Below are 24,267 nucleotides of genomic sequence, written 5' to 3'. Positions count from 1 at the left end.
CCTTCACGGCCCCTGCCCTCACTTTTTCTGCCTGCTCCCTTCTCCCATCTTCTTCCCTAAGATTCTCTTCCTTTGCTTGCTCCCTCAGTGTTGACACTTCAGTCCTTTTGTCTTCTCGGTCCACTTGTTCTTCACAGGCAATTTTCTTCACTCCCAGGACATGAAGAATCTCTACATCATGACAACTTCCATGCATCGCAATCTATCTCCTTCTGATATCAGACCTATTATCCAACTGTCCAGGTTTCACAGGTTTAAAAACAAAACCTTCACCTCTCCCACTGTCCCTCCGTATTCTGTCTCAGTAAAGTATCAACCACTTGTGCACATGGTCACCCAAGCTGGAAACCCAGAGGTCATGTCTGCATCCCTCATATCTGATTTAAAGAAGACAAAAAACAAAACCAAGCCTTGAAAATACTACACCTAAATAATCTTTATGTATCTGTTCTTCTCATTCTTACTCCCATTTTACCAATGTGGCCCTTACTTTGGATTACTGCAAAAGTCTTATAACCACCCTTCTTCTAATTCCATGCCCTCCAGGCCATGACCTGTTCTCTTTCTATAGAGCCATAATGTACAGTCTTAGCTTAACCACTTCTCTCCCACCTCCATGTAAAATTCCTAAAGAGTGCCCCCACTGCCTATGGGACAAGGTCCAAACTCCTTAAGACTGTGTTTAAAGCCTTTTGTCATCTGGCCTCTGCCCACCTCTCTAGTCCCGAGCCTGGACATTATACTGCAGCAGTAACACACCGTTTCCAGGAGACGTCATGCTATTTTCTGCCTCTGCTTTAGAATGTATTGTCTTCTGCCACGAATTCTCCACACTTCCTTACCTGCCTGGAAAACCAATGTGCAAGCACATCTCTCTGGCTCGTGCCCTCACCTGTTCTTCCCACCCTTCAACGTGAATTACTTTCTTTTTTGTGCTATAGCTCTACTTTGCAAGGAGCTCTACCACTGCACAGGACCTGTATTTGCTTACAGAATCTTTCTTTCTTATCAGGCTATGGACAACTGGAGGGAATATCCTCTTTGTCATTTTTCTATTCCTAGGATTCAAAAAATAGTTGTTGAACTGCATTTTGGGTTCAGAAAGTACCAACTCTATAAAAGACAATTTGGAAAGGGAATCAAGAGTTAGTAACCACTCCTTTTATGCCGGGCCAGACAATGTGCTAGGCATTAGGCATTATCTCACTTAAACTTCACAAAAACTCTATGAGGTAGATATTTTTCCACATCACAGAAAAGGATATTAGAAATCTGCCTCAAATCATGACCTGCTGATTGGCAGCAGCAGAACTTGACCCGAGGGGTCTTCTCTTATATTGTATACCTACTGAGCAGAAAATTCCCATTTCTTCCATTATATTCAGTGGATTCAAATGTATCAAACTCAAGTTACTGTGTGGCATTTATTTAACTTCTTAGGGTGGAGCTTAGAGGAAATATGAAAATATTTTAACCAATGTCTCACACAAATATGTCTATTTTCTACAAAGATTATCTTTACAACCTTCCTTAGCAACCAATTTCAGTATCAAACAGCTACCTATGTCATTTCAATTCAGCATATACGTACTGACAATCTAATGTGGAAAGCAGTGTGAAAAGCAGAGTATCTAACCTTGGTATCTAACCTGACTCTTTCATGACACATCCTGCCAGTTTCTTCTAAAACACTTGATGAATGAGGAGTTCAGAACGCGGGGAGCAGGAGGCGGAAGAGAGCCACAGGGAGTCAGCACCCCACGTGTGGGCAGCGCAAGGGACACCTCCAGGGTGTGAAGTTCAAAGATGGCGCTGCGGGCTGATGTGCTGCTGTGTCCAGACCCACATGCGGAAGCCCCAACTCCCAGTGTGCTGATATCTGAGAGTGGGCCTTTGGGAGGTCATTAAGTTTCGATGCGGACATGAGGGTGGGGCCCCCGTTACGGGAGAAGAGAAAAAGAGATGAGAGCCTCCTCTCCCTCCAATTCCTGAGGACACAGTGAGAAAGCAGCTGGCAGGCTAGCAAGAGAGCCCGACCAGGAAACAAGCTGGCTGGCACCCTGATTCTGGACTTCTCAGCCTCCAGAACTGTGAGAAATGGCCACTGCTTAAGCTACTATGTCTATTATTTTATAGGAACCTGAGTTGAATATGACACTGGAGAAATGGCCAGACAGGGAGGAGGAAATCTGGGTGAGAGTGTCAAGTGTCTTCTGTGACTGGAAAGTCAGGGGATAAAGAGCAGGTACTCAACAGAACCAAAGGCACCAGAGATTCAGCAGGCTAAGTGGCCAGGTATACTAAGACGGCCAGGTGTACTGAAGGACCACACTGGCATCGCCTAGCAGGAACTGATTTACTGACAGTCAGACAATAAGCCCAGTTCTTTCTGTTTTAATTGGCCACTGGTTTTTAACCCTCGTGTCATGGAAGAATCACCTGGGAGCTTTTAAAAATACTAATGTCTGGGCCTCGCAAAGATTCAAAGATAACTGGTTTGTGGTGGGGCCTGGATATTGATGTATTTTTTAAAAAGCTTCCCAAGTGATTCTAGAACGTAGCCAAGATTGAGAATAATTGCAATCTCAGTTAAACAGTTTAAAAAAGGGGAAAAATAGTTTTATCTGCATTCTGGTAGAACAGATTTGACATGTTTGTGTGACTACATAGCCACTACAGATGTGTTAAGTAGCGGCTTTCACGGATTACCATCCTCACAACTACCAGGCTGCAAGCACCGTACTAACCCTGTTACAAAACAGGCACAGAGAGGTTAATGTGCTGAAGTCACAACACAGTGCCAGAGACAGACAAAAACTCACTTCCACATAAAAAACCTCAATGAAACAAATGCAACTTGCCATGTAAGAAACAGGGGTATATTTCCGATTGAGCGATTCCACCTCCTCCAAGACATGATTATATACAGACATCATTCTTCTCTCATATTCACTATCAGCATGGGCTGCTCCTGAAGACCCATATTCCTGGAAACTGAAGTCAAAAATTAGTATCAATGAATCAATGAAAACAGTAATTTAATGTCAAAATGTGTCAGGTACTTTCCACACACTCATTTAATCTTCAAAATAACGAAGCAGACACTGTTATTTCCATTTGACAGATGAGAAAACTGAGGCTTGGAGACGTTAAGTAATTTGCCTTCAGTCACAATAAGTGACAAGCTGGAATGCAAATCCAGACCTGATTTCAAGTTATACAAGTCTTAATCACTTTGGTTGTTAGCTAGATGAAAAATGTTTAATTAGAAATTGTTCCTGCCATGAGGTGAAACAGACAAAAGATATCTGAAAAGGTAACTATTAATAAAGCCAGCAGATAAGGGCCAAATAACCAATAAAGATATGCAAGTCATCAGATTATGCAAGGAGTTGAGGAATGTCATAGACGACATCAATCTTGGACAAATCACTACACAAGTAGCAAGGATAAGACGTGAAGAGATGAAAAGTGTGGAGGGCATTCACAGCTGGGAAAATGGCATGAATCCAAAGCAAGCAGGTGAAATGCTCAAGAATGGTCAGCAGAGAGCTACCATATGGAGCATGCTAGAAAAAGTTTTATCCAGATTTCTTCAGTTTTCTCTCTACTGCCTCAAACCCAAAGATATTTTTGGAAGTATTTCTAAATGGGAAGAGGTGGCAAAACTGCATTCTAACTAAACTTCAACAGGGCTATTAGAAAATGCAATACAGGTAACTATGTTGTGTTAATACTACTCTCATCACTCCCTTATTATCCTTTTAATGCCTACTATGTGCAAGGTACTTCAACTAGGTACTTTATAGAGGTTTTTCACTTAACCAACACAACCACTCTTAAGAGACAGGCATCCTTACTTACCTATAGTTTACGCATAAGAGGCTCAGGGAGATGAAATCACATGTCTGTATTCATGCAGCTAGGAGTGAGTCTTAAGGGATTGACTCACTCCTAGCTGTAAGCGCATGAGTATCCGGCTGGCTCCTAAGCTTTGTTCCCTACTCTGTACTGCATCTTAAGTTGCATTAAGACAAGAACCAAACCTCATTTATATGACGGACTTTAAGGAAAACTACCCCACACAATAAAGCATGATGATTTTAAAGTCTTTGACAAAGTGACCTAATAAAAGGGTAAAAACCCAGAATACATTGTTCCACCTTCAATACAAAAGGAGTATTCCTTTACTTAAAAATAAATTTTACTAAGATATGTTACAAAATCACAAAAATGCACCTTTCCTAGTCAGATCCCTACTTTTGGCCCCCAGTAACCATTGCAGATGGTAACTGCAGCCATGAAATTAAAAGATGCTTACTCCTTGGAAGAAAAGCTATGACCAACCCAGACAGCATATTAAAAAGCAGAGACATTGCTTTGCTGACAAAGGTCCGTCTAGTCAAGGCTATGGTTCTTCCAGTCATGTATGGATGTGAGAGTTGGACTATAAAGAAAGCTGAGTGCTAAAGAATTGATGCTTTTGAACTGTGGTGTTGGAGAAGACTCTTGAGAGTCCCTTGGACTGCAAGGAGATCCAACCAGTCCAACCTAAAGGAGATCAGTCCTGGGTGTTCATTGGAAGGACTGATGCTGAAGCTGAAACTCCAGTAACTCCAGTACTTTGGCCACCTGACGCAAAGAGCTGACTCATTGGAAAAGACCCTGATCCAGGGAGGGATTGGGGGGCAGGAGGAGAAGGGGATGACAGAGGATGAGATGGCTGGATGGCATCACTGACTTGATGGACGTTAAGTCTGAGCAAGCTCTGGGAGTTGGTGATGGACAGGGAGGCTTGGCATGCTGCAGTCCATGGGGTCGCAAAGCGTTGGACATGACTAAGTGACTGAACTGACTTAATATTCCACTGTATGGATATACTACAATTTATTTGCTCACTCGTCTGTTGACATATTTGGCTCCTTCCAATTTTTGTTGTTATAAATAAAGCTGCTAAGAAAATCTGTGTATAGGTCTCTGTAAAAATTATGTTTTTCTCTTAAGTAAGCAGGCATAGAACTGGTGGTCATATGGTAACTGCCAAACAGTTTTCAAAGTGGCTGAATCATTTTGTAGTCCCAACAATATATGAATTCAAGCTCTTCCACAACTAATTAATACTTGGCATTATAGGGCTTTTTAATTTTAGCTATTCTAGTGGGTATAAGTTTATCTCACTGTGATTTTAATTTGCATTTTCCTGATATTTAATGATACTAAGCGTCTTGTCATGTGCTTACTGGACATTAATATGTCTTCTTTTTTGAAGTGTCTCTTCAAATCTCATCAAGAGCTTTTCTGGTGGCCCAGGGCTAAAGAATCCACCTGCCAATGCAGGGAACACAGCTTCGATCCCTGATCCAGGAAGATCCCACAGGTCGTGGAGCAACTAAGCCCGTGCCCCATAGTTACTGAGCCTGTGCTCTAGAGCCCAGGAGCTGAGACTACTGAAGCCCGAGCGCCCTACAGCCCGTGCTCTGCAACAAGAGAAGCCTCCTCCATGAGAAGCCCACACACCACACCTGGAGAGGACCCCCACTCGCCCTGACTAGAGACAAGCCTGAGCAGCAACGAGAACCCAGCACAGCTAAATAAACAAATAAAATCTAAAAAAAAAAAATCTTGTCAGTTCTTAAAAATTGGGTTATCTTGAGTTGTACGGTTTCCTTAATATTCTGAACACAAGAACTTTGACAGAGTATGTTTGAGAATATTTTCACCCTGCAACCTATCTTTTCATTTTCTTAGTGGCATCTTTCAAAGAGCAGAAGTTTAAATTTTTAAATCCAATTAAACAAATTTTTCTTGATGGTAACTGCTATTTGTGTCCTTGCTGACCTCAAGGTCATGGAGATTTTCTCTCACACAGTATTCTAAAAAATTTGGAATGAATCAGGTAAATGGGAAAAAAATAGCCAAGTAGCCTAGTCTGAGAGTAGACAGGACTTCAAAACAGAAGGCCAGGATTTTGATACTGCTTAGAGAAAAAAATGGTTAAGTCAATGCTTTAGGATAGAGAAATTTAAAATGCTTTGTTTAAATAGCCAAGACATGGAAACAATCTAAATGTCTATCGACAGAAGAATGGATACAGATGAGGTATATATACAATGGAATACTACTCAGCGGTTAAACAGAATGAAATAATGCCATCTGCAGCAACATGGACCTGAAGGGTGTCACACTGAGTGAAGTAAGTCAGACAGAGAAGGAGTATTATCATATGATATCCATTATATGTGGAATCTAAAAAGAAATGATACAAATGAACTTATAAAACAGAAAGAGACTCAGACTTAGAAAACAAACGTGGTTGCTGGGGGTTGGGGGGAAGGCATAGTTAGGGAGTTTGGGAAGGTTATGTGCACACTGCTGTCTTCAAAACGGATAAGCAATAAAGACCTACTGCATAGCACATGGAATTCTACTCAGTGTTATGTGCCAGCCGGGATGGAAGCAGGGCTTGGGGGATAATGGATACATGTACATGTATAGCTGAGTCCCTTTGCTGTTCACCTGAAACTACCACAACATTGTTCATCAGCTATACCCCAATACAAAATAAAAACTTAAAGTTCAAAAAATAAATATATATTATAATAGACATCCTTTCATAAAAAAATAATAATTAAAAAAATAGAATGCTTCATTGATAATATACTGAGAAGTAGGGGACATGGGTTCGATCCCTGGTTGGGGAACTAAGATTCCACTTACCGCAGAGCGACTCAGCCTGCACATCACGACTACTGAGCCTGCGAGCTCCAGAGTCCACATGCCACAATGAGAGACGCCCAAGGCCACGACTACTGAGCCTGCGAGCTCCAGAGCCCACGTGCCACAACGAGAGACACCCAAAGGCCACGACTACTGAGCCTGCGAGCTCCAGAGTCCACATGCCACAATGAGAGACGCCCAAGGCCACGACTACTGAGCCTGCGAGCTCCAGAGCCCACGTGCCACAACGAGAGACACCAAAGGCCACGACTACTGAGCCTGCATGCTCAACCAGAGAGTCCGGGCACCATAACAAAAGATCCCACAGGATGCAACAAAGCTACTGCACACTACAATGAAGGCCTGAAAGCCAAATAAATTGTAAATATTTTTTTAAAAATGAAAGCCTTAAAATAAAATACCTTGCTGATTCTGGGTCCAAAATGAGGGCTTCAATTGCATGAGATATCAGTAAACAGCTCTGCTGCTGTCTGAATTATGTTAAGGTTATACGTTATACATGATAATAGAGAAATGTACTACAGACTTTACGTTTGAATATTAAATAAGGCAAGATGAAAATCACCATATTCTTGGTGAAGGTAACTATGTTGCTGATTCAAACAGTCTGTGGTGGTTTTGTTTTTTTTTCCTTTTAAGGGATATATGTTGTCTGTAATAGTTCCAGGAAGGGTGCTTCAGAGGTTCATGTTGGAAAGAGGAACCCAAGCAACAGCAACTGTGATTCACTCACAAAAGCTCTTTATCTTAGATACAGGCGTTTCACTGATAAAAGTTAAAAACCACCACCACAATAAGGGTCTGTACCCTGGAGATTCCTAGGCTGGGAGGGATCTGTTAACCCTCCTGAAATGGTATGCAAACTTTGGGAGGGTATGTGCACATATACATTTTTCAGGGGAGAGAGTCAATAGCATTCATTAGGTTTTCTATCGGGTAAGCCAAATTGCCAGAAATTATTGATTTATAGGTCCTACAACTAAAAATCAATGTATCTCTTTACTCTTTTCAAAAAGGATCTAAGGCTGCTAATAAAAAAATATGGAGAACTAAAGATGGCTTAAGGAACAAAAGTGATGACTGAAACAACTGAATATATCACTAATAAAGGTGATGGAATCTAGGGTTGTTAGCTGTGAAGAAAAAAAGGTGAGGCAAGAGACAAAATGGCTCTCTGGTGCAAAAATGTTCTGTAACTTAAGTGAGCACAAAGACCTCAACACTGATCAGACCTTGGTTTTGGATGCTCTTCTCAAGAGGGAGAACAACCACCCACCATTGAGTCACCACCTTTTAAAAAGCTTGGTTGAAAAAGAAAAGTATTATTATACTGTTCATACTAGATTTCAAAAAAAATCATTACTTACAGTAGATTTATGGGCTTCCCTGGTGGCTCAACTAGTAAAGAATCCACCTGCAATGCGGGAGACCTGGGTTCGATCCCTGGGTTGGGAAGATGCCCTGGAGAAGGGAATGGCCACCCACTCCAGTATTCTGGCCTGGAGAATTCCATGGACTATACAGTCCATGGGGTCGCAGAGAGTCGGACGTGACTGAGCGACTTTAACATTGTAAATCTGTAGGGTTATCTAATGTATATTTTAGTTACGCATATCTGAAGTATTTATTTTACATTTAAAAGAATACTTCTGATGAACAAGAAATATCAGGCAAGTTTAGGATACAATTCTACATTCCTCAAAGTTGCCGAATCAGCATCAAAAGATGCCTGATAAAGATCCCCATATCGGGAAGCAAGGCTTCGGAATTCTTCCATGGACAGCTTCATCTATAAAGAAGGAAAAATATCAATTATGATAAATAAACAAACACGCTATCCTTTTTGTGTAAATAACACAAAAACTGAAACCTAAGGAAAAAATCCTCAAACAATTAAAAAATGCAAAAAATATTTCAACTCTTTTTCATTTTCAGTTCACTCAGTTTTACAAACTGTTGAGAATTAACAAAGGTGGCAAATGAAGCCACAAATGGGCATAAGATTATAATAATTTACATACCACGTATAGAAACAAAAACCACGCATTTTTAGCTTCTTCAAAGTTCTACTAAAATAAATAATAGCTGTGAACATCCCAAAGTTTCTTTAAAATGTATGTCCTTTCTCTTTATATAAATATATAGCATGGAGTGAGGAATCATCAATCATTTTGTCATTTTAATAAGCTTTCATAGCTTGTGTTTTGCAAGACAGATGAGTTTATAAGCATTTGCTGTTGCCTATGAGTCAAACCACTGATTTCTAAATTTCACAATGTAAAAATAAATAAATAAATAAATAAATTTCACAATGTTTTTGATCTCACAACTAACCTCAAAAATCTCTAAAGTGTACATAAAAACTGCCCTGAAAATACAGTTAAGACATGCCTGATTGGAGATGCGACCACACCGCTGAAGGTCATTCCCTAAGGTCATGGCAATAGTTGTGGCGATTGCAGGTGGGGGGCTTGTCTTGAGGCTATTACAAGTACAGATAAGTTGGGAGAAGGCTTGCAGAAGGTCGATCCTGAGCTTTACAAATTCACACTGAAAACTTAAAGGATTCAGTGGTGTACTGGCAGCCTGGGGAATAAAAAAAAAGATATATTTAAGACAAAGTAAACATAAAAGGAAGATGGTGAAGGGCAAAGTATTTGTCGTAGTCTGTGCAAAAGACCAACAGTTCTAACAGTGATGGATAAACACTTATAACGGGAAGACGTAATACAGAAAGGAAGACACTGTTATTAGCGGCACTCTGAAAATCTGGGTTCCATCAACCCTGAGGATCCTTCCTTCCTACATTTGCCCAGATCTTACAACACATGGATCAGCTACACTGTCAGCAGTAAGACTGCATGTAAAGGGTGCTTCATGGACATTACCACTCTCTCCAGATTCCCTTATTACATTCCTACCCTTCTAACCTGAAATTTTCATGTTGGAATCATTAGCAGAATTGTTAAAAGGTGGGAGTGGGGAGAAAAGGAAGGTAAGGGCAGGAGAATTATACTGTTAGATAGTCACTGCTTAAAAAGCACGTTGCTGGTAGAGCTGAGGCAAGGGACAGCCAGATTATGTGGGGCCTGCAAACAACAGGCAAAGTTCTGGATTATGTTTTAAACGTGGTAGAAAGGCAGTTTCAACAACAACAAACAAAGCATGTTGCCTCATGGCTGCTTTCTTCCATGACTAGTCCAGGTCAACTTTATTTTACTTATTTATTAATTTTAAAAAATTTGTTTATTTCTGGCTGCACTGGGTCTTCGTTGCTGCGCGTGGGCTCTCCCTGGTGAGCAGGGGCCACTCTCTAGTTGCAGTGCATGAGCTCCTCACTGTAGTGGCTTCTGTTGCAGAGCACGGGTTCTAGGGCTCCTGGGCTCCAGAGCTCTGGCTCAGAAGTCGTGGCGCACAGGCTTAGCTGCCTCGTGGCATGTGGGATCTTCTCAGATCAGGGGTCGAACCTGGTCCCCTGCATTGGCAGGTAGATTTTTAACCACTGGAAGCAAAGTCTCAAGCCCAGATTAATTTTAAAGAGAATTTCTCATTAGACATTTAGAATGCACAGACAGGCTACCAAGGAATAGGTTATAACACACAAGTTTCAATGAGAATGGAGAAAAGTCAGGGATTAGTCTTAAACAGCAAAGAGCAGCATCAGCTAGGTAAAGGAGGCCAAGAATTTAAGTCAAGTCAGTGTAGACAGAGAACTAAGACAACCTTTAACTATTTATCAACTGCCCTAGGGAAGAAACTGGCATGGTGCTTTCAACAAAAGGCATATTAAAAATACATTAATTTAACAACAAAGAAAGTACAATGACATTAATTCTCTTCTCTGACATGACTCACTTAAAACATGTGGATGCTGCTTCTTAGTACCTCATACTATTCTTTTAGCTGGAGAGTCTGCTTAATTCCGGAGAAGGCAATGGCACCCCACTCCAGTACTCTTGCCTAGAAAATCCCATGAATGGAGGAGCCTGGTGGGGTGCCATCTAAGGGGTCACACAGAGTCGGACACAACTGAAGCGACTTAGCAGCAGCAGCAGCAGCAGCTGCTTAATTCTGGAACTTTAAATTTTCAATTCTGGAACCTCAAGGTATGTGACTTGAGGTTCCAGAATTCAGTTACAATATTATACATCTGTCCAAGTATCACATATTGACCTCTGTGAGGTTCTCTCTAGTCTTAAGTGTCAAATGGTAAGTTTTATTACTTGGCAGCATTTGTATTTTACTCTAGGAAATAGCCACTTCCTATATCCTTTACAAGAATGTATACTTGCTATAGTATCGCTCTCGGATTGCAAAGCTACCTCTATATAAAATTATATAAGCTAGAGGTAATAACTGTAATCAATGTATCGAATTCTGTGGTTTTCAAACTTTTGGGATGTTTTATTCTAACTGTGAAACAGTACAGATTAGGATGTAAAAGAGACTATTTCAATTGTTTTTAATTTCTTGGAGATCTGATTTGCTTTTACAGGAAGATAAATTCCCCTTCCCTCTGCCTCTTATGTTCCTACTTGCTATTTTTAATTTATTGCTTATCAGTAACTTTAGAAGGGTCAGAAACACAAGTAGGTATATGATACTGTTATAGACAGTGCAGACCATCTTATCAGGCAAAACAATTTACAACATTGTCCTAACCTTCATTATAAAACTGACAGCACAGAAAGATGTAGTTATAATGAGAAAGATTTACTGTTAGCCTGGATTTATTTCTGACTAACAAGAAATATTTGATTGATGACATAAGATGGCAAGTTTGCAAGTTATTGTGCATCTTAGACTGTGGAATACCAAAGGAAAAATACGCTAGATACAGTATGCATGTTCAAAAACAACAGAGAAAGGCTAAACTTGTGCTAGAGGTCAAAGACTTTAAAAAGGTAGTATCATCCAAGAAAGATAGAAAAACAGACAAAAATAAAATTTAGACTATAGCATGATGAACAATGCCAATGAGGAATAAAAGGAATATTATTTACTTTTCTTTATGCTGGGGCTAAAGTTTAAATAGAAGTGGGTTGTAAGGTCAGCAGGTAAAGCAAAAATTGTATAGAATCACAATTATTCCTGAAAATTTCTCAAGAAAGAATCACCTCCAGTAAATTTAACACTGGTGAAAAAACAGCAAACTCAGAGCTCTTCTCTACTGCTCACTCTGGGGTACAAGCTAATGGAGAAAAACTGCTCACTATTTAAACTGCTATTTTGCTTCCCTATTATTGAAATAGCTTATTTTTTTCTTCATTCTTGTTTTTTGTTTTCTTGACTTTTTTTAAAAAAGCCTAAGTGCTAGTGCTGAGTTACTTTAATCATGTCCAGCTCTGTGAGACCCCATGAACTGTAGCCCACCAGGCTCCTCCATCCATGGGATTCTGCAGGCAAGAATACTGGAGTGGGTTGGCACTTCTTTCTCAAAAAAAAAAAAAAAAAAAAAAGGAAAGCCTAAACATAAGAGTTAAACCTGTGTTAAACACACGTATAATACTGCTTCACAGAATTTCTGACTTGTGGTTCATATCCTGATTTCTACGTGGATCAGCTAAAAGAAAACTCCCAATGTGGGTGAAAGTAACACTACTTGATAAACTCAGTTTAAAATATTTATATACATTGTGATAAAGAACACGGAACAACCAAGAATGAGCCACAGTGATGGACTTAAAGCCCCTAGTAACCGCCATCGTACTCTTTTGGTAAACTTTTAGTATTTTTAGTATTTTATTCATTTTATTCATTTTTCATAGTTTTACAGTATTAGTAAAAATAATGGTCATTATAAATAAGTATAAAATGGAAGGTGATGACAAAATAACCCCAAGTCTTTCTTGACTCCCACCATCCCCCCAAAAAACTTGCTAGTATATGGCAAATATCCTTTTCACATGTTATCTTTAGGCATATATTCACTTTGAGGTGGTGGATGGTTTAGTTGCTAAGTCATGTCCGACTCTTGCAACCCCATGGACTATAGCCTGCCAGGTCCTCTGTCCATGGGGTTTTCCAGGCAAGAGTACTGGAGTGGGGTGCCAGTGCCTTCTCCACTTATTTTCTGTTTCTATGAATCCGACCACTTTCAGTTAAGTGGAATTATACAATATTTGTCTTCTTGTGACTATATTTTACTTAATACAAGCTCAGTTTTTGAAAGAGTAAGCCAAGCTTAAGTGAATGCTAGACTAAATAGTCTTAAACCAGCCAGCCTGTTAAGAGCAAATGGAAAAATGAATAAAATGTTATAAACATCTATCTGAAAACACTGAAGAGCTATAAGCAACAAGGAACCAAAATCACAGAGAAGTGGGCAATTCAAGGAGGTAAGACTGACATTTGGTAATATCTGCTAATTTGAAATCTGCTCCCAGCAGTCAGAGAAGCTGAACAGAGCTTTCATCAGTCTCACAAAACTAAGAAGAGGGCTGTGGAAAACATTTCAGGCTTTTGTCCGTAACTTCAAAGAGCTATACTCTAGCAGTCAGGAGAACCAAAAATAGACTGATTCTTCCAAGGACTGAAGCTTAGCTTTGAATTAGCTCAATCCTTGGTTGGATTAAGTAATCTTCCCACAGCCTAACTGCCCTCCAAAAGCAAAGATAATATAATTACTATAATTTTCACACTCACTGTCCAAAACTAAATAAAAAATAACTGAGCATACAACAAAGACGAAATTCCTCAAACCAAGAGGGGGAAAAAGTGTCAAAGACACAAACTGTAATAGATTCAGATAATGGACATATATGAATGTCAAGATAACTATAATTAGCATATTAAAGAATTTCAATGACAAGATAGAGGATCCTAAAGAAGAACTACAAAATATAAAATAATTAAATGGAAATTTTGAAACTGGAAAAACACAATAAATGAAATTAAGAACTTAATGAATGAGTTAAAAAAAAAGAACTTAATGAATGAGTTTAATATATCAATTAGACACAATGTAAGTGAGAATTATGGGAATGGAAGACAGGCCAGAAGAAAATATTGAACTAAGGAGAGATAAAAAGGCAAAACATACAGAAGAGAATGGAGAGAGAGATGAGACTTGGTAAAAAGAATTAACAAAGGGGTACTTGGAGTCACTGGCTGAAGAGATAACGGTGAATGTTCCATAACTGACCAAAGTCATCAAGCCATATATTCAAGAAGTACTGTGAACCCCAAAAGGCACTTATACTGATAGGAGTATAAACTGGAAACCACCACAGGCAACTTTTTGGCAGTATTTATTAAAGCTGAACTTAAACATATAACACCATCCAGGAAATATGCACACTTCTACCAAAAGATGTGCAAAGAAAGTTAATAGTGAAATTACCTTAAATAGCCCCATCCTGGAAATAACTCAAATGTTGATCAAAAATAAAAGATAAACAGACTGTTATAAGTCATCCAAAAGAATATCATGATGATATGAAATGAACAAACTACTGCAATATGTAACAGATACCATTACTGTATCACATAAATATAAAGCTGAGTAAAGAAGCTATAATCAAGTCTAATATTGCATGATTTCTTAAATGATGATGAAAAACAAGGCAAGACTAATCTATAATTTTAGAAACCTAAAGTGATTTCTGTAGAGGAGGGTAAAGGTAGTGACTTGAAGGGAAAACATTTCTTAGAGTGACTGTGAATGAAAAGATATGTGCAGCTCATATTACCGACAAAAGACTGGTATTTAGAACATACAAAATGAAAAGACAACCTACTGAGTGGAAAGAAATATTTGCAAATCATATATTTAATAAGAGGTTAATATCCAAAATACATTTAAAAACTCATACAACTCAATAGTAAAAAAAAAAAAAAAAAAAAAAATCCTGATTAAAAAAAAGGCAGAGCTCTGAATAGACATTTTTCCAAAGAAGACACATAGATGGCCTCAGCATCACTAATCGTCATGGAAATGAAAATCAAAACCACAATGAGATATCACTTCACACCTGTCAGAATGGCTATTATCAAGACCAGAGGTAACAAGTGTTGGAGAGGATGTGAAGAAAGGGACCACTGTGTGCGTCTGACAGGAGTGTAAACTGGCGCGGCCACTATGGAAAAGAGTATGAAGGGGCCTCGAAAAATTAAAAATAGAACCACAAGTTCCAGCAGTTTTGCTTTTGCGTTTTTACCCAAAGAAAACAAGAACACTAATTCAAAAAGATACATGCAACAGTCACACTGCAGTTTTACTTACAACAGGCAAGATATGGAAGGCATCTAAGCTCCCATCAATAGACAAACGGATAAAGAGATGCAGCACACATTTATACAATGGGATATTAGCCATAAAAAAAGAGGGCAATCTTGTCATTTGCAACGACACTGGTGGGCCTTTAGGCTAAGCTAAAAAACCTCAGAGGAAAACAAATACTGTATGATTTAACATATAAATGGCATCTAGAAAACAAAGCAAGTGAGTAAACATGACTGGACAGAAAGAGAGACGCAGAGAGAAGAGGCGGTTACCAGAGGGGAGAGGGCGGGAAGGTGAAACACACAAGGGAGGCCAAGAGGAATACACTATCAGACACAAAGTAAACGAGCCACAGATAATGTGATGTACCACATGAGAAACAGCCAATAATCATGACCATATTTTTATGGTGACGGATGCCAAGGAGACTTATCACGGTACCATTTTAAAATAGATGCCAACATTGAATCAGTGTGTTGTGTATAAGGAACTAAGTTTTGTAGGTCAATTATACTTAACAAATCAACAAAAAAAATTTCAAATTTGTGGCTACCAGAGGTGGAAGACTGGGGGTGGGGGCAGGCGGAGAACTGAAAGAAGGTAGTCAAAAGGTACAAAATTCCAGTTATACATAAGTTCTAAGGATAAAATGTATGTAAGATGTATGATATATATGAAAGGCAAGAAAAAATCCTACATGTTTTTTCCACAAGAAAAAAAGCTATTTTCTCTATTTCTTTAATGTATTTATATGAGACCATGGATGGTCACTAATCCCATTATGATAATCAGTTCATGATGTATACTGATCATCATGTTGTACACTTTAAACTACACAGTGTTTTATGTCAATTATATCTCAAGAAAACTGGAAGAAAAAACAAGTTTTAAAAACACTATATTGAATATTTGAAAGTTGCTAAGATAGTACATCTTAAAAGTCCTCTTCACAAGAAAAAAAAATTAGTAACTATATATGCGACAGATTTTAACTATCACCATACTTACTGTAGTGATTTCACAACAGATAAAATATCAAATCCTGTTGCACATCTGAAACTAATATGTTCTATAATAAGCAAAACTCAAATATGCAGATATATAAAGTTTAATTGTATTAATTACTCCAATCATAACTTCCAGAACATACCAATGGGGGAAATGTAGAGCAACAAGAACTCTTATACACTGCTGGAAATACTGTAAATTTAAAACCACTATGTAAAAACTCCTGGTATCAGCTAGTCAACTGAAGATGCACATAACTTATGCAATTTTACTCCAAGGTAGTACTTTAGATCAGTATCTTTTAATAGGAGCAGGAATACCCTCAGCATTTCAGAAAATTCAGCATCTCCAGTCAATGACCATTAGGCTAGCAGCAGTCTCTCCAACCACTCTATCACTGGGAAAAACAGAAACATCTTCACATTTTTCTAAATTGGAGCAGCGGGCAGATACACAGTTTTGACTGAGGTATACTGCCCTAGAGAAGGGTCTTCAACCTCAGCATACTAGGGACATTTTGGAATAACTCTCAAATTTTGAGGGGAGCTGTCTTGTGCTTTGTTGGATGTTTAGCAGTATCTTTTGCCTCTATCCACTAAATGCCAGTTAACACCTAGTTGTGATAATCATAAATGACTCTCAGTTCAGTTCAGTTCAGTCGCTCAGTCATGTCCAACTCTTTGCGACCCCATGAATTGCAGCACGCCAGGCCTCTCTGTCCATCACCAACTCCCAGAGTTCACTCAAACTCACGTTCATCGAGTCGTTGATGCCATCCAGCCATCTCATCCTCTGTCGTCCCCTTCTCCTCCTGCCCTCAATCCCTCCCAGCGTCAGGGTCTTTTCCAATGAGTCAACTCTTCGCATGAGGTGGCCAAAGTACTAGAGTTTCAGCTTCAACATCAGTCCTTCCAGTGAACACCCAGGACTGATCTCCTTTAGGATGGACTGGTTGGATCTCCTTGCAGTCCAAGGGACTCTCAAGAGTCACAGTTCAAAAGCATCAATTCTTCAGCACTCAGCTTTCTTTATAGTCCAACTCTCACATCCATACATGACCACTGGAAAAACGATAGCCTGACTAGTCGGACCTTTGTTGACAAAGTAATGTCTCTGCTTTTTAATATGCTGTCTAGGTGGGTCATAACTTTCTTCCAAAGAGTAAGCGTCTTTTAATTTCATGGCCGCAATCACCATCTGCAGTGATTTGGGAGCCCAAAAATATAAAGTCAGCCACTGTTTCCACGTTTCCCCATCTATTTGCCATGAGGTGATGGGACCGGAAGCCATGACCTTCGTTTTCTAAATGTTGAGCTTTAAGCCAACTTTTTCACTCTCCTTCTTTCACTTTCATCAAGAGGCTCTTTAGTTCTTCTTCACTTTCTGCCATAAGGGTGGTGTCATCTGCATATCTGAGGTTATTGAGATTTCTGCCGGCAATCTTGATTCCAGTTTGTGCTTCCTCCAGCCTAGCATTTCTCATGATGTACTCTGCATATAACTTTATACTTGGATATTTGATATCTTTATACACCCTATATAATGTATAGATATAATACCTATTCAATATTCAATAAGGTAAAAAATAAAGACCCACCATCTGTAGGCAGATTGCTAAAATGGTTCCTCTAATCATGCTTTCCCACTCCCATCCCAGTCTCCAAAACTTGTGTAATCTCCCTTAAAGTATGGATAGAACCTGTAACTTGCTTCTAATTAATGGAATATAGAAAAAGTAATAGATTGTGAGGATGTAATTTAGGTCCCTAATGATCTGACTTTATACTCATCAAAAGGAAGTTATTCTGGGTAGATCACTCCTCATCAGGTGAGTCCATTAAAACAAAGTCTTGAAGGTAAGAGATGTTCCTTCTGGCCTTGAGGCTTCCACAAGTCTCACAGCTGTGAGGACATGAATCCTGCCAACAATTACATGAGTTTAGAAGGGGACCCTGCACCCAAGTCCCAGACAAGACTGGCCCTGGCTGACACCTGGACTGCAACTCTGTGACAACATGAGCAGGGAACCCAGTTAAGTCATGCCTGGACTTCTGACTCATGCAAATGGTAAAACAGTAAACAATAAATGGGTCCTGTTTTAAGCCACTAAATTTGTGGTAATTTGTTACACAGCACAGAAAGCTGATACAAACACTTTTCATGAATTTTATTCCTAAGAAGCAAGGTAACTATCATTAATCACTCTACTGGGAAATCAGACACCCAACATTGCTATAGCACCTCCAACAAGCACAGAATTCTTAACTTCTGTTTAGTTTGGTTGAAGAAGGTTTAAAAAGCATAATCATCACAGCTGACATGTTCCTTCATGTGTCAAGGAACAAAAGGGCAATTAGGCTTTCCTGGTCGCTCAGCTGGTAAAGAATCCACCTGCAGTGCAGGAGACCCCAGTTCGATTCCTGGGTCAGAAAGTTTCCCTGGAGGAGGGAACTACCCACTCCAGTATTCTTGGGATTCCCTGGTGGCTCAGATGTAAAGAATCTGCCTGCAATGTGGGAGACCTGGGTTCGATCCCTGGGTGGGGAAGATACCCTGGAGGAGGGCATGGCAACCCACTGCAGCATTCTTGTCTGGAAAATCCCATGGACAGAAGAGCCTGGTGGGCAACAGTGCATGGGGTCGCAAAGAGTTGGACACGACTGAGCAACTAAGCACACGCTCAAATCATCTCTGTTAAAAAGACAGAAAGCTATCATCAAATTCACACTTGTCTAAAAATCTTTAAAAAAAAAAAACAAACAAAAAAAACACCCCAAACTGTGATAGTATAGTACTTATAATCAGAAATGTAAGAAGTTCCAAATGATTGTTTAGGCTTATACTTCCTTCCTCTTGAGACTACTCTCAAGTGAAGAATTATTTCCTGATTCTTTTATCCTCAAAGCAGTGTTTGGCACATAGCAAGTGCTTACAGTTTGCTGAATAAAGGAACTCCATCAAAAGATGATTTGAAGATCAATAACCTGCCTTAGGTCACAATGTGCTAATTGCAGAACAGAGGCTAAGACAAGGGTCTTTTGTCTGTCAATTGGCTGCTTTCTTCCTATATCGGAATTCACTTCTTAATTACTGCCAAACCTCATTAAACACACATACCACACAAATCATTAGGACTATTAAGTATTCAATAAGATTTTTTTCATAATATTAATTCTACCTGGCTCACTATTTTGTTAGCCTATATCACAGTCCCTATCATTCACTGTACTAAATGATTAACAATTTTCTGCTCTACATCAACTAGAAAATGAAATAATTCTACTTACTAGAGACAGTAACAGTACTTTTAGATTTTCTGAGGTATTTAATAGCCTGATATAGGCAACAACAATCTTTTCCCAGGATAGTCAAGGGAAGAGAACCACAGAAGTCAATGTTACCCCTTAAAATGGAGGGGAGCCACACCTATACTCCTGTTTTAAAACCGCAGTCAATCAATCCCAGCCCCCTAAAATCATTCCTCAAAAGATATGCACCCACAGTTATCTGAACAGTCTGTCTCTTGTGACATCTGTTTGTTCTCTGTTCTGTTTGCAACACTTCTCTTTGAATGGCTCACCATTAAAAACATTTTAGATTATGTGATAAATATAAAACAGGTACCAAAAGTTTTATGGCCCCATCTATATACATATAATTTTTAAAGTCAAGTGACAATACTTTAAAGATGCTTAATGGTGATTACACAAACTTTACACTCTTCAGGGGAAAAAGTCCTTGCATTAATATATAAAATGCACATTTTAGGAAACAGGTACTTACTTAAGGAAAAGAACTGGTTTCAAGAAAATGTTAAGGATCTGCTCTCTCTGTACCCCTCTTTCTTTCTTGGCAGAAAAAAAAAATTGAAATGGTAGTAGCTGGCTGATTGTTAATTTGGAATGGGAAGACATAACAGAGGGATAAAAGGTGAGATACTGGCATCCTAGATAATTTCTTCTTTATTTACAAAATAAGAAACTCTAGTAAGTAGCTCCCAGGTATGAGATGGGGTGGAGGGTTCACATTTGACAACAGTAGTGATCCAGGTTGGGGTCTTACTAAGAGTCTGGAAAGGGGGAATCCCACCTTCAGTTATCCCTCCTGTATGGATTCAGCAATTCTCTTCACATGTGTACCTGATACTTGATAAAACAAAATGATAAATGTTCATCAATCTAGGAACAGTAAAAAGATGGGTAGGGGTTAATGATCTACTTCCAGATCCTATTCATCATTTTAATACTGCCAAATACATGTGTATCAGCAAATTTTTCAAGGTTAAAAGAGAATAGCCCCAAAAGAAAAGAGAAATCGTTCTCACAAGTAATCGTCACCAAAGGAGAATTAACCGCACTTACTGTTAAGGAAGCAATCCCTTTGTGGTAGAATTTTAAAGACTCAGCAATGCAAGAAAGTGCTGAACTATAATTCTCTTCTTGTAACCCAGTGAGGCACTGTTCTGCATGTGAGAACTCCTTCAAACTATTCAGCCAGAAGTAGAAATGTTCTGAGGCAACCTGAGTCAGCAAACTCTGATAAAGCTCTCTGGCCATGTCATGATTACCCTAAAAAAAAAAGTGGGGGGAGGGAGAAATGGAGGGGCATGATGAGATTCTTACACTTGAATTGGTTGATGTAGCAGCTAAAAGAGAAATTCAAACCTTGGATAAAGTTTTAGCAATCATTCCTCACATTATATAACTGTGTGAGACTCTGTCAAAGTAGTTCTTCAGAGAAAATATGCTGAGCTGCTTTTATGTAACATAATGCCTGAAGCTCTGTACCAAAACAGTTCCAAAGAAAAAAATGAATGGCGTTATCTATAACCTGGGTCTAGAATTTTAGTTCAAGATTTAGAAACTATAAATTCTTATTGTATGTCATTTTTGTATGAGCTATTTAGTGGGGTGGGGGAGAAGTCCAGTTAAGTTCCATCAAGTATTATTGTGCCCTCGGGAAATGACTGACGGAGAGGGAGGGAGTTGAGGGGGAATGTGAATGCCTGTTAATGCCTGGGGGCGAGGGATGCCCACTCTCCTGCCCAGTATAAGAATGATATGGTGGGAGAGAAAAAGGGAAGAAAGACGTGGGAAGCTGAAAGGGGAGGAGAGAAACACGAGTGGGAAGGGGCTGTGTTTCCGAGAGCACACGGTAAACTGAAAGCGCTGCTAACAACCTACAGCCAGAAAGCTTCTATTTCTGGAATTCCGGTGGAATCTCTCCCTAACAATGTATATACTGTTCTCATGTGTATATGTTAAAAATTACATCCTTTCCTTCATCATCTTTTAATCCCATGACTAAAAAGTACTTCCACCTTCATCTTTAGTTCTGACTAGGAGGAACAATCACACAGCCTAAAGGTTCGTAATCTGCCCTTTTCAACAACCCAGCTCGCACAGAGGACAGTACGCACCATTCGGGATGCCTGTCTGGCAATCCGGTAGACAGTCCATCCATTGGAAACACTTTCAAGCTGCTGCTTTATTACCGCCTTCACTTCAGCAGACAGTGCTTTCTGACTGGCTACAAAAATCACAGTGGCCAAGCTCACCTAACATCGAGCAAGAACAAAGTCAAGAGAATCGTTGACTCTATCCAATGCTATAGATAACTTTACCCAGAAGGGTGAAACACTAGTTAGAGCCTACTGAAAAATAACAACATTTGTCTTCCTTTGACACTTACTACATTACTCAGAACATTGTGTATAACAGCAAATAATTAGAAACAATGCCCAATAATATGGACAAACTATGATATTAATAAAATCACACAATGAAAAACTATAGAGCAGTGAAATGGATAAACCAGAAATACTCTTAACAATACAGAATCAATACAGATTCACAAAAAACAGGAAAAACGCAAAAGATCACATGTAGTGCGATAACATATAAAGTTAAAACATACAAAAAATCTTGCATATCACATAGGATATATACTAAGGCAGTAAATATAGAACAGTATGTATGGGAATGACAAACCCCAGTTTTGGGATAGTGGTTACCTATCCTGACAGGAAGGAAGAAGACGCCATCATGGAGATACATAGGTGGGTACAAGTCAACTGTACTAGCAACACTTTTTTCTTAAACTAAGTGACAGATGCAAGACCTCTCATCATATTATTCCTGAAGTGTTTTTGAATATTTCCTGTCATAATTTAAAGTTGCTTTTAAAATAGTACTAAACAAAAAAAAAGGATAAAGAACATTAGTTGAAAATGCTGCTTCAATGAAAAGCAGACTTGGCTACCTGCTTCTCAGTATTCCAAAGGCAACACATACAAGGATCCATACATACTGCGATAAATGCATGGTTTCCACGACCACTGCCACTTAAGACATCAGGGTAACCTTTCCTGACAGCAAATGATGAGATGGGGGCGATCTTTTACATAATGCCCCCTGCAGGATTAAACATAAAATGGGCTTGAGTAAGTAATTTCATTAGGCTTTTTCCCAAGCCATATAATCAGATGACCACAAACAATATGGAGAGGCTACTTTGAAGCTTAATTCCAATTTATGCCTGTTTAGCATCCAGTCTACTCTCAGCCCTGGAGAACTTTCAAGTCAACATTATTACACAACTTCCACGCCTTCCACGCCTTACCTTTTCCAACCCCAGGACTGCACTGAAACCCAAACTGGATCCTCAACAGCTAAAGAGGGCCTGGACTGGCAAAGAGGAACTGATTTAATTCCTCTTATGGTCGCTGATATCCCTAGGTCATTTTACTTATATTTTTGGAAGGACAAAACAGGGTTTGGTTCATTATTTATTTGCTTTGTAAAAAAGAGGAAAAAAATAAAAACAAACCCTTCAGTTTCATTTTGTCCTTTGTAATAAAGCAAAAATATCAGATTGAAGGTTTTGGCTACACTAAACTGATTTGACAGGGCTTAGGAAGAAAGCAGTTTTACATGTGAACTAAACAGGGCTTTCTATACCTAAAGTGGAAACAGCAAAAAGCTCCAGCTCCCCAGCCTATTTTCACTTCAGCATGCTCCTGGTCTTAGCTAATTATTTTAACCTGCTGTCTTCCTGGATTACTGATAATCCTCCCTAGACCAGAACCCATTCATCCACAGGAGGTCTGAAAAGTAGCTCTTTACCAGAAGCTCCTGTTGCTTGTCTGTGGCTGATCGTCCGATCACCTTGTAGAGTTCCACAAGGTCACCGAGCATCCCATCGCCCAGCACGGGCAGCTGCATGGCAATGGCGGCCAGGCAGTGGCACATCAGGATGCGGGCAGTGTCCTGAGCGCTGTGCAGCTGAGTCAACAAGGTCTCAACCACGGACTGGCTGAGATGGGGCCTGCCCTTGGCCAACTTCACCATACAGTTCAGAGCAATCTGCATATTGAATAGAAAGTGGACTAGTTACATTTAGAAGGTATGAAGTGAAGCTTTAAAGAAAGGTAAAGTTACTAGGAAGAATCAAGGTTGTTGGTAGGCACAAAAAAACGTCTGGCGGTCCCACAGGGATTCTGGGGATTTGCCAATCACATGGGGCCTATTTCCTTCACCACCTCTTGATTATCAGCTTCTATTTAACAGTACCAGCATCTGCATTATTCATCGTTATAACCACATCATACCTTTTCTTAACATGCTAAAATAAGTCATGATTTTTCTCAAACTATACCTTAAACAAGCTATAGTTCTTACATCCTCCAATGTCTAACAGCCTTTCATTTCTATTGGTCCTACTTTTCTTAATTATTTTGTGCCATCAAATATTACACTTCATGTTTAACTCCAATAATAGTCTCATTTCACCTTAAAATGTTGAAATATCTCTAAGATGATAGCTAGGTGGGTGGATTAAAACTAGGGCTTCTATACTGTATAAACTAATATACACTTACACATTTATTTCAGTAATTTCATTAGTTCTTTGTGACCTTATCAGTGTTACCTCAGATTATAAAACTTGCAAAAGTACAGGAGCTCTGTCTGTTTAACTTTGCTTTACATTATCTAGGATCATCATACATATCTATTACAACTTAATAAATACTTTCAACTGATGGCAAAATAGGCCAAAATCAAATTTTAACTTCATCTGTCTTTTGGAATAACAGTCAAAATACTAGCTTTGAAAGTGAAGATCAAGGGCAAATATTTGTTTAAGCCAGAGGCGGACAAACTCTTGCACTTGGACCAAATCCTGCCTGTTTATGCAAATAAAATTTTACCAGAACATAGTCATACCATTAACCCTTCTCTTAAAAAAAAAAAAAAATGTCCATGGCTATTTTTTCCCTATAATAGCAGAACTGAGTA

At 39.2% G+C, this 24,267-nt stretch overlaps 1 protein-coding gene across 1 annotated transcript in view; it reads right to left on the bottom strand.

Moving 5' to 3' along the window:
* INTS7 (integrator complex subunit 7) overlaps positions 1-24,267 on the bottom strand; it is a 79,454-nt gene that overhangs the window by 6,817 nt on the left and 48,370 nt on the right. Inside the window, exons 11-17 of the mRNA XM_052653684.1 lie at positions 23,095-23,334; positions 21,390-21,527; positions 20,332-20,538; positions 9,130-9,324; positions 8,424-8,527; positions 7,140-7,208; positions 2,862-2,994 (exon numbers count right to left, since the gene is read on the bottom strand). Coding sequence (XP_052509644.1) covers positions 2,862-2,994; positions 7,140-7,208; positions 8,424-8,527; positions 9,130-9,324; positions 20,332-20,538; positions 21,390-21,527; positions 23,095-23,334 — 1,086 coding nt within the window. The remainder of the gene's footprint in view (positions 1-2,861; positions 2,995-7,139; positions 7,209-8,423; positions 8,528-9,129; positions 9,325-20,331; positions 20,539-21,389; positions 21,528-23,094; positions 23,335-24,267) is intronic.

Source organism: Budorcas taxicolor, chromosome 16, assembly GCF_023091745.1.
Source record: "Budorcas taxicolor isolate Tak-1 chromosome 16, Takin1.1, whole genome shotgun sequence".
Taxonomy (NCBI): Eukaryota; Metazoa; Chordata; class Mammalia; order Artiodactyla; family Bovidae; genus Budorcas; species Budorcas taxicolor.
This window is presented reverse-complemented; position numbering and strand designations above follow the sequence as displayed.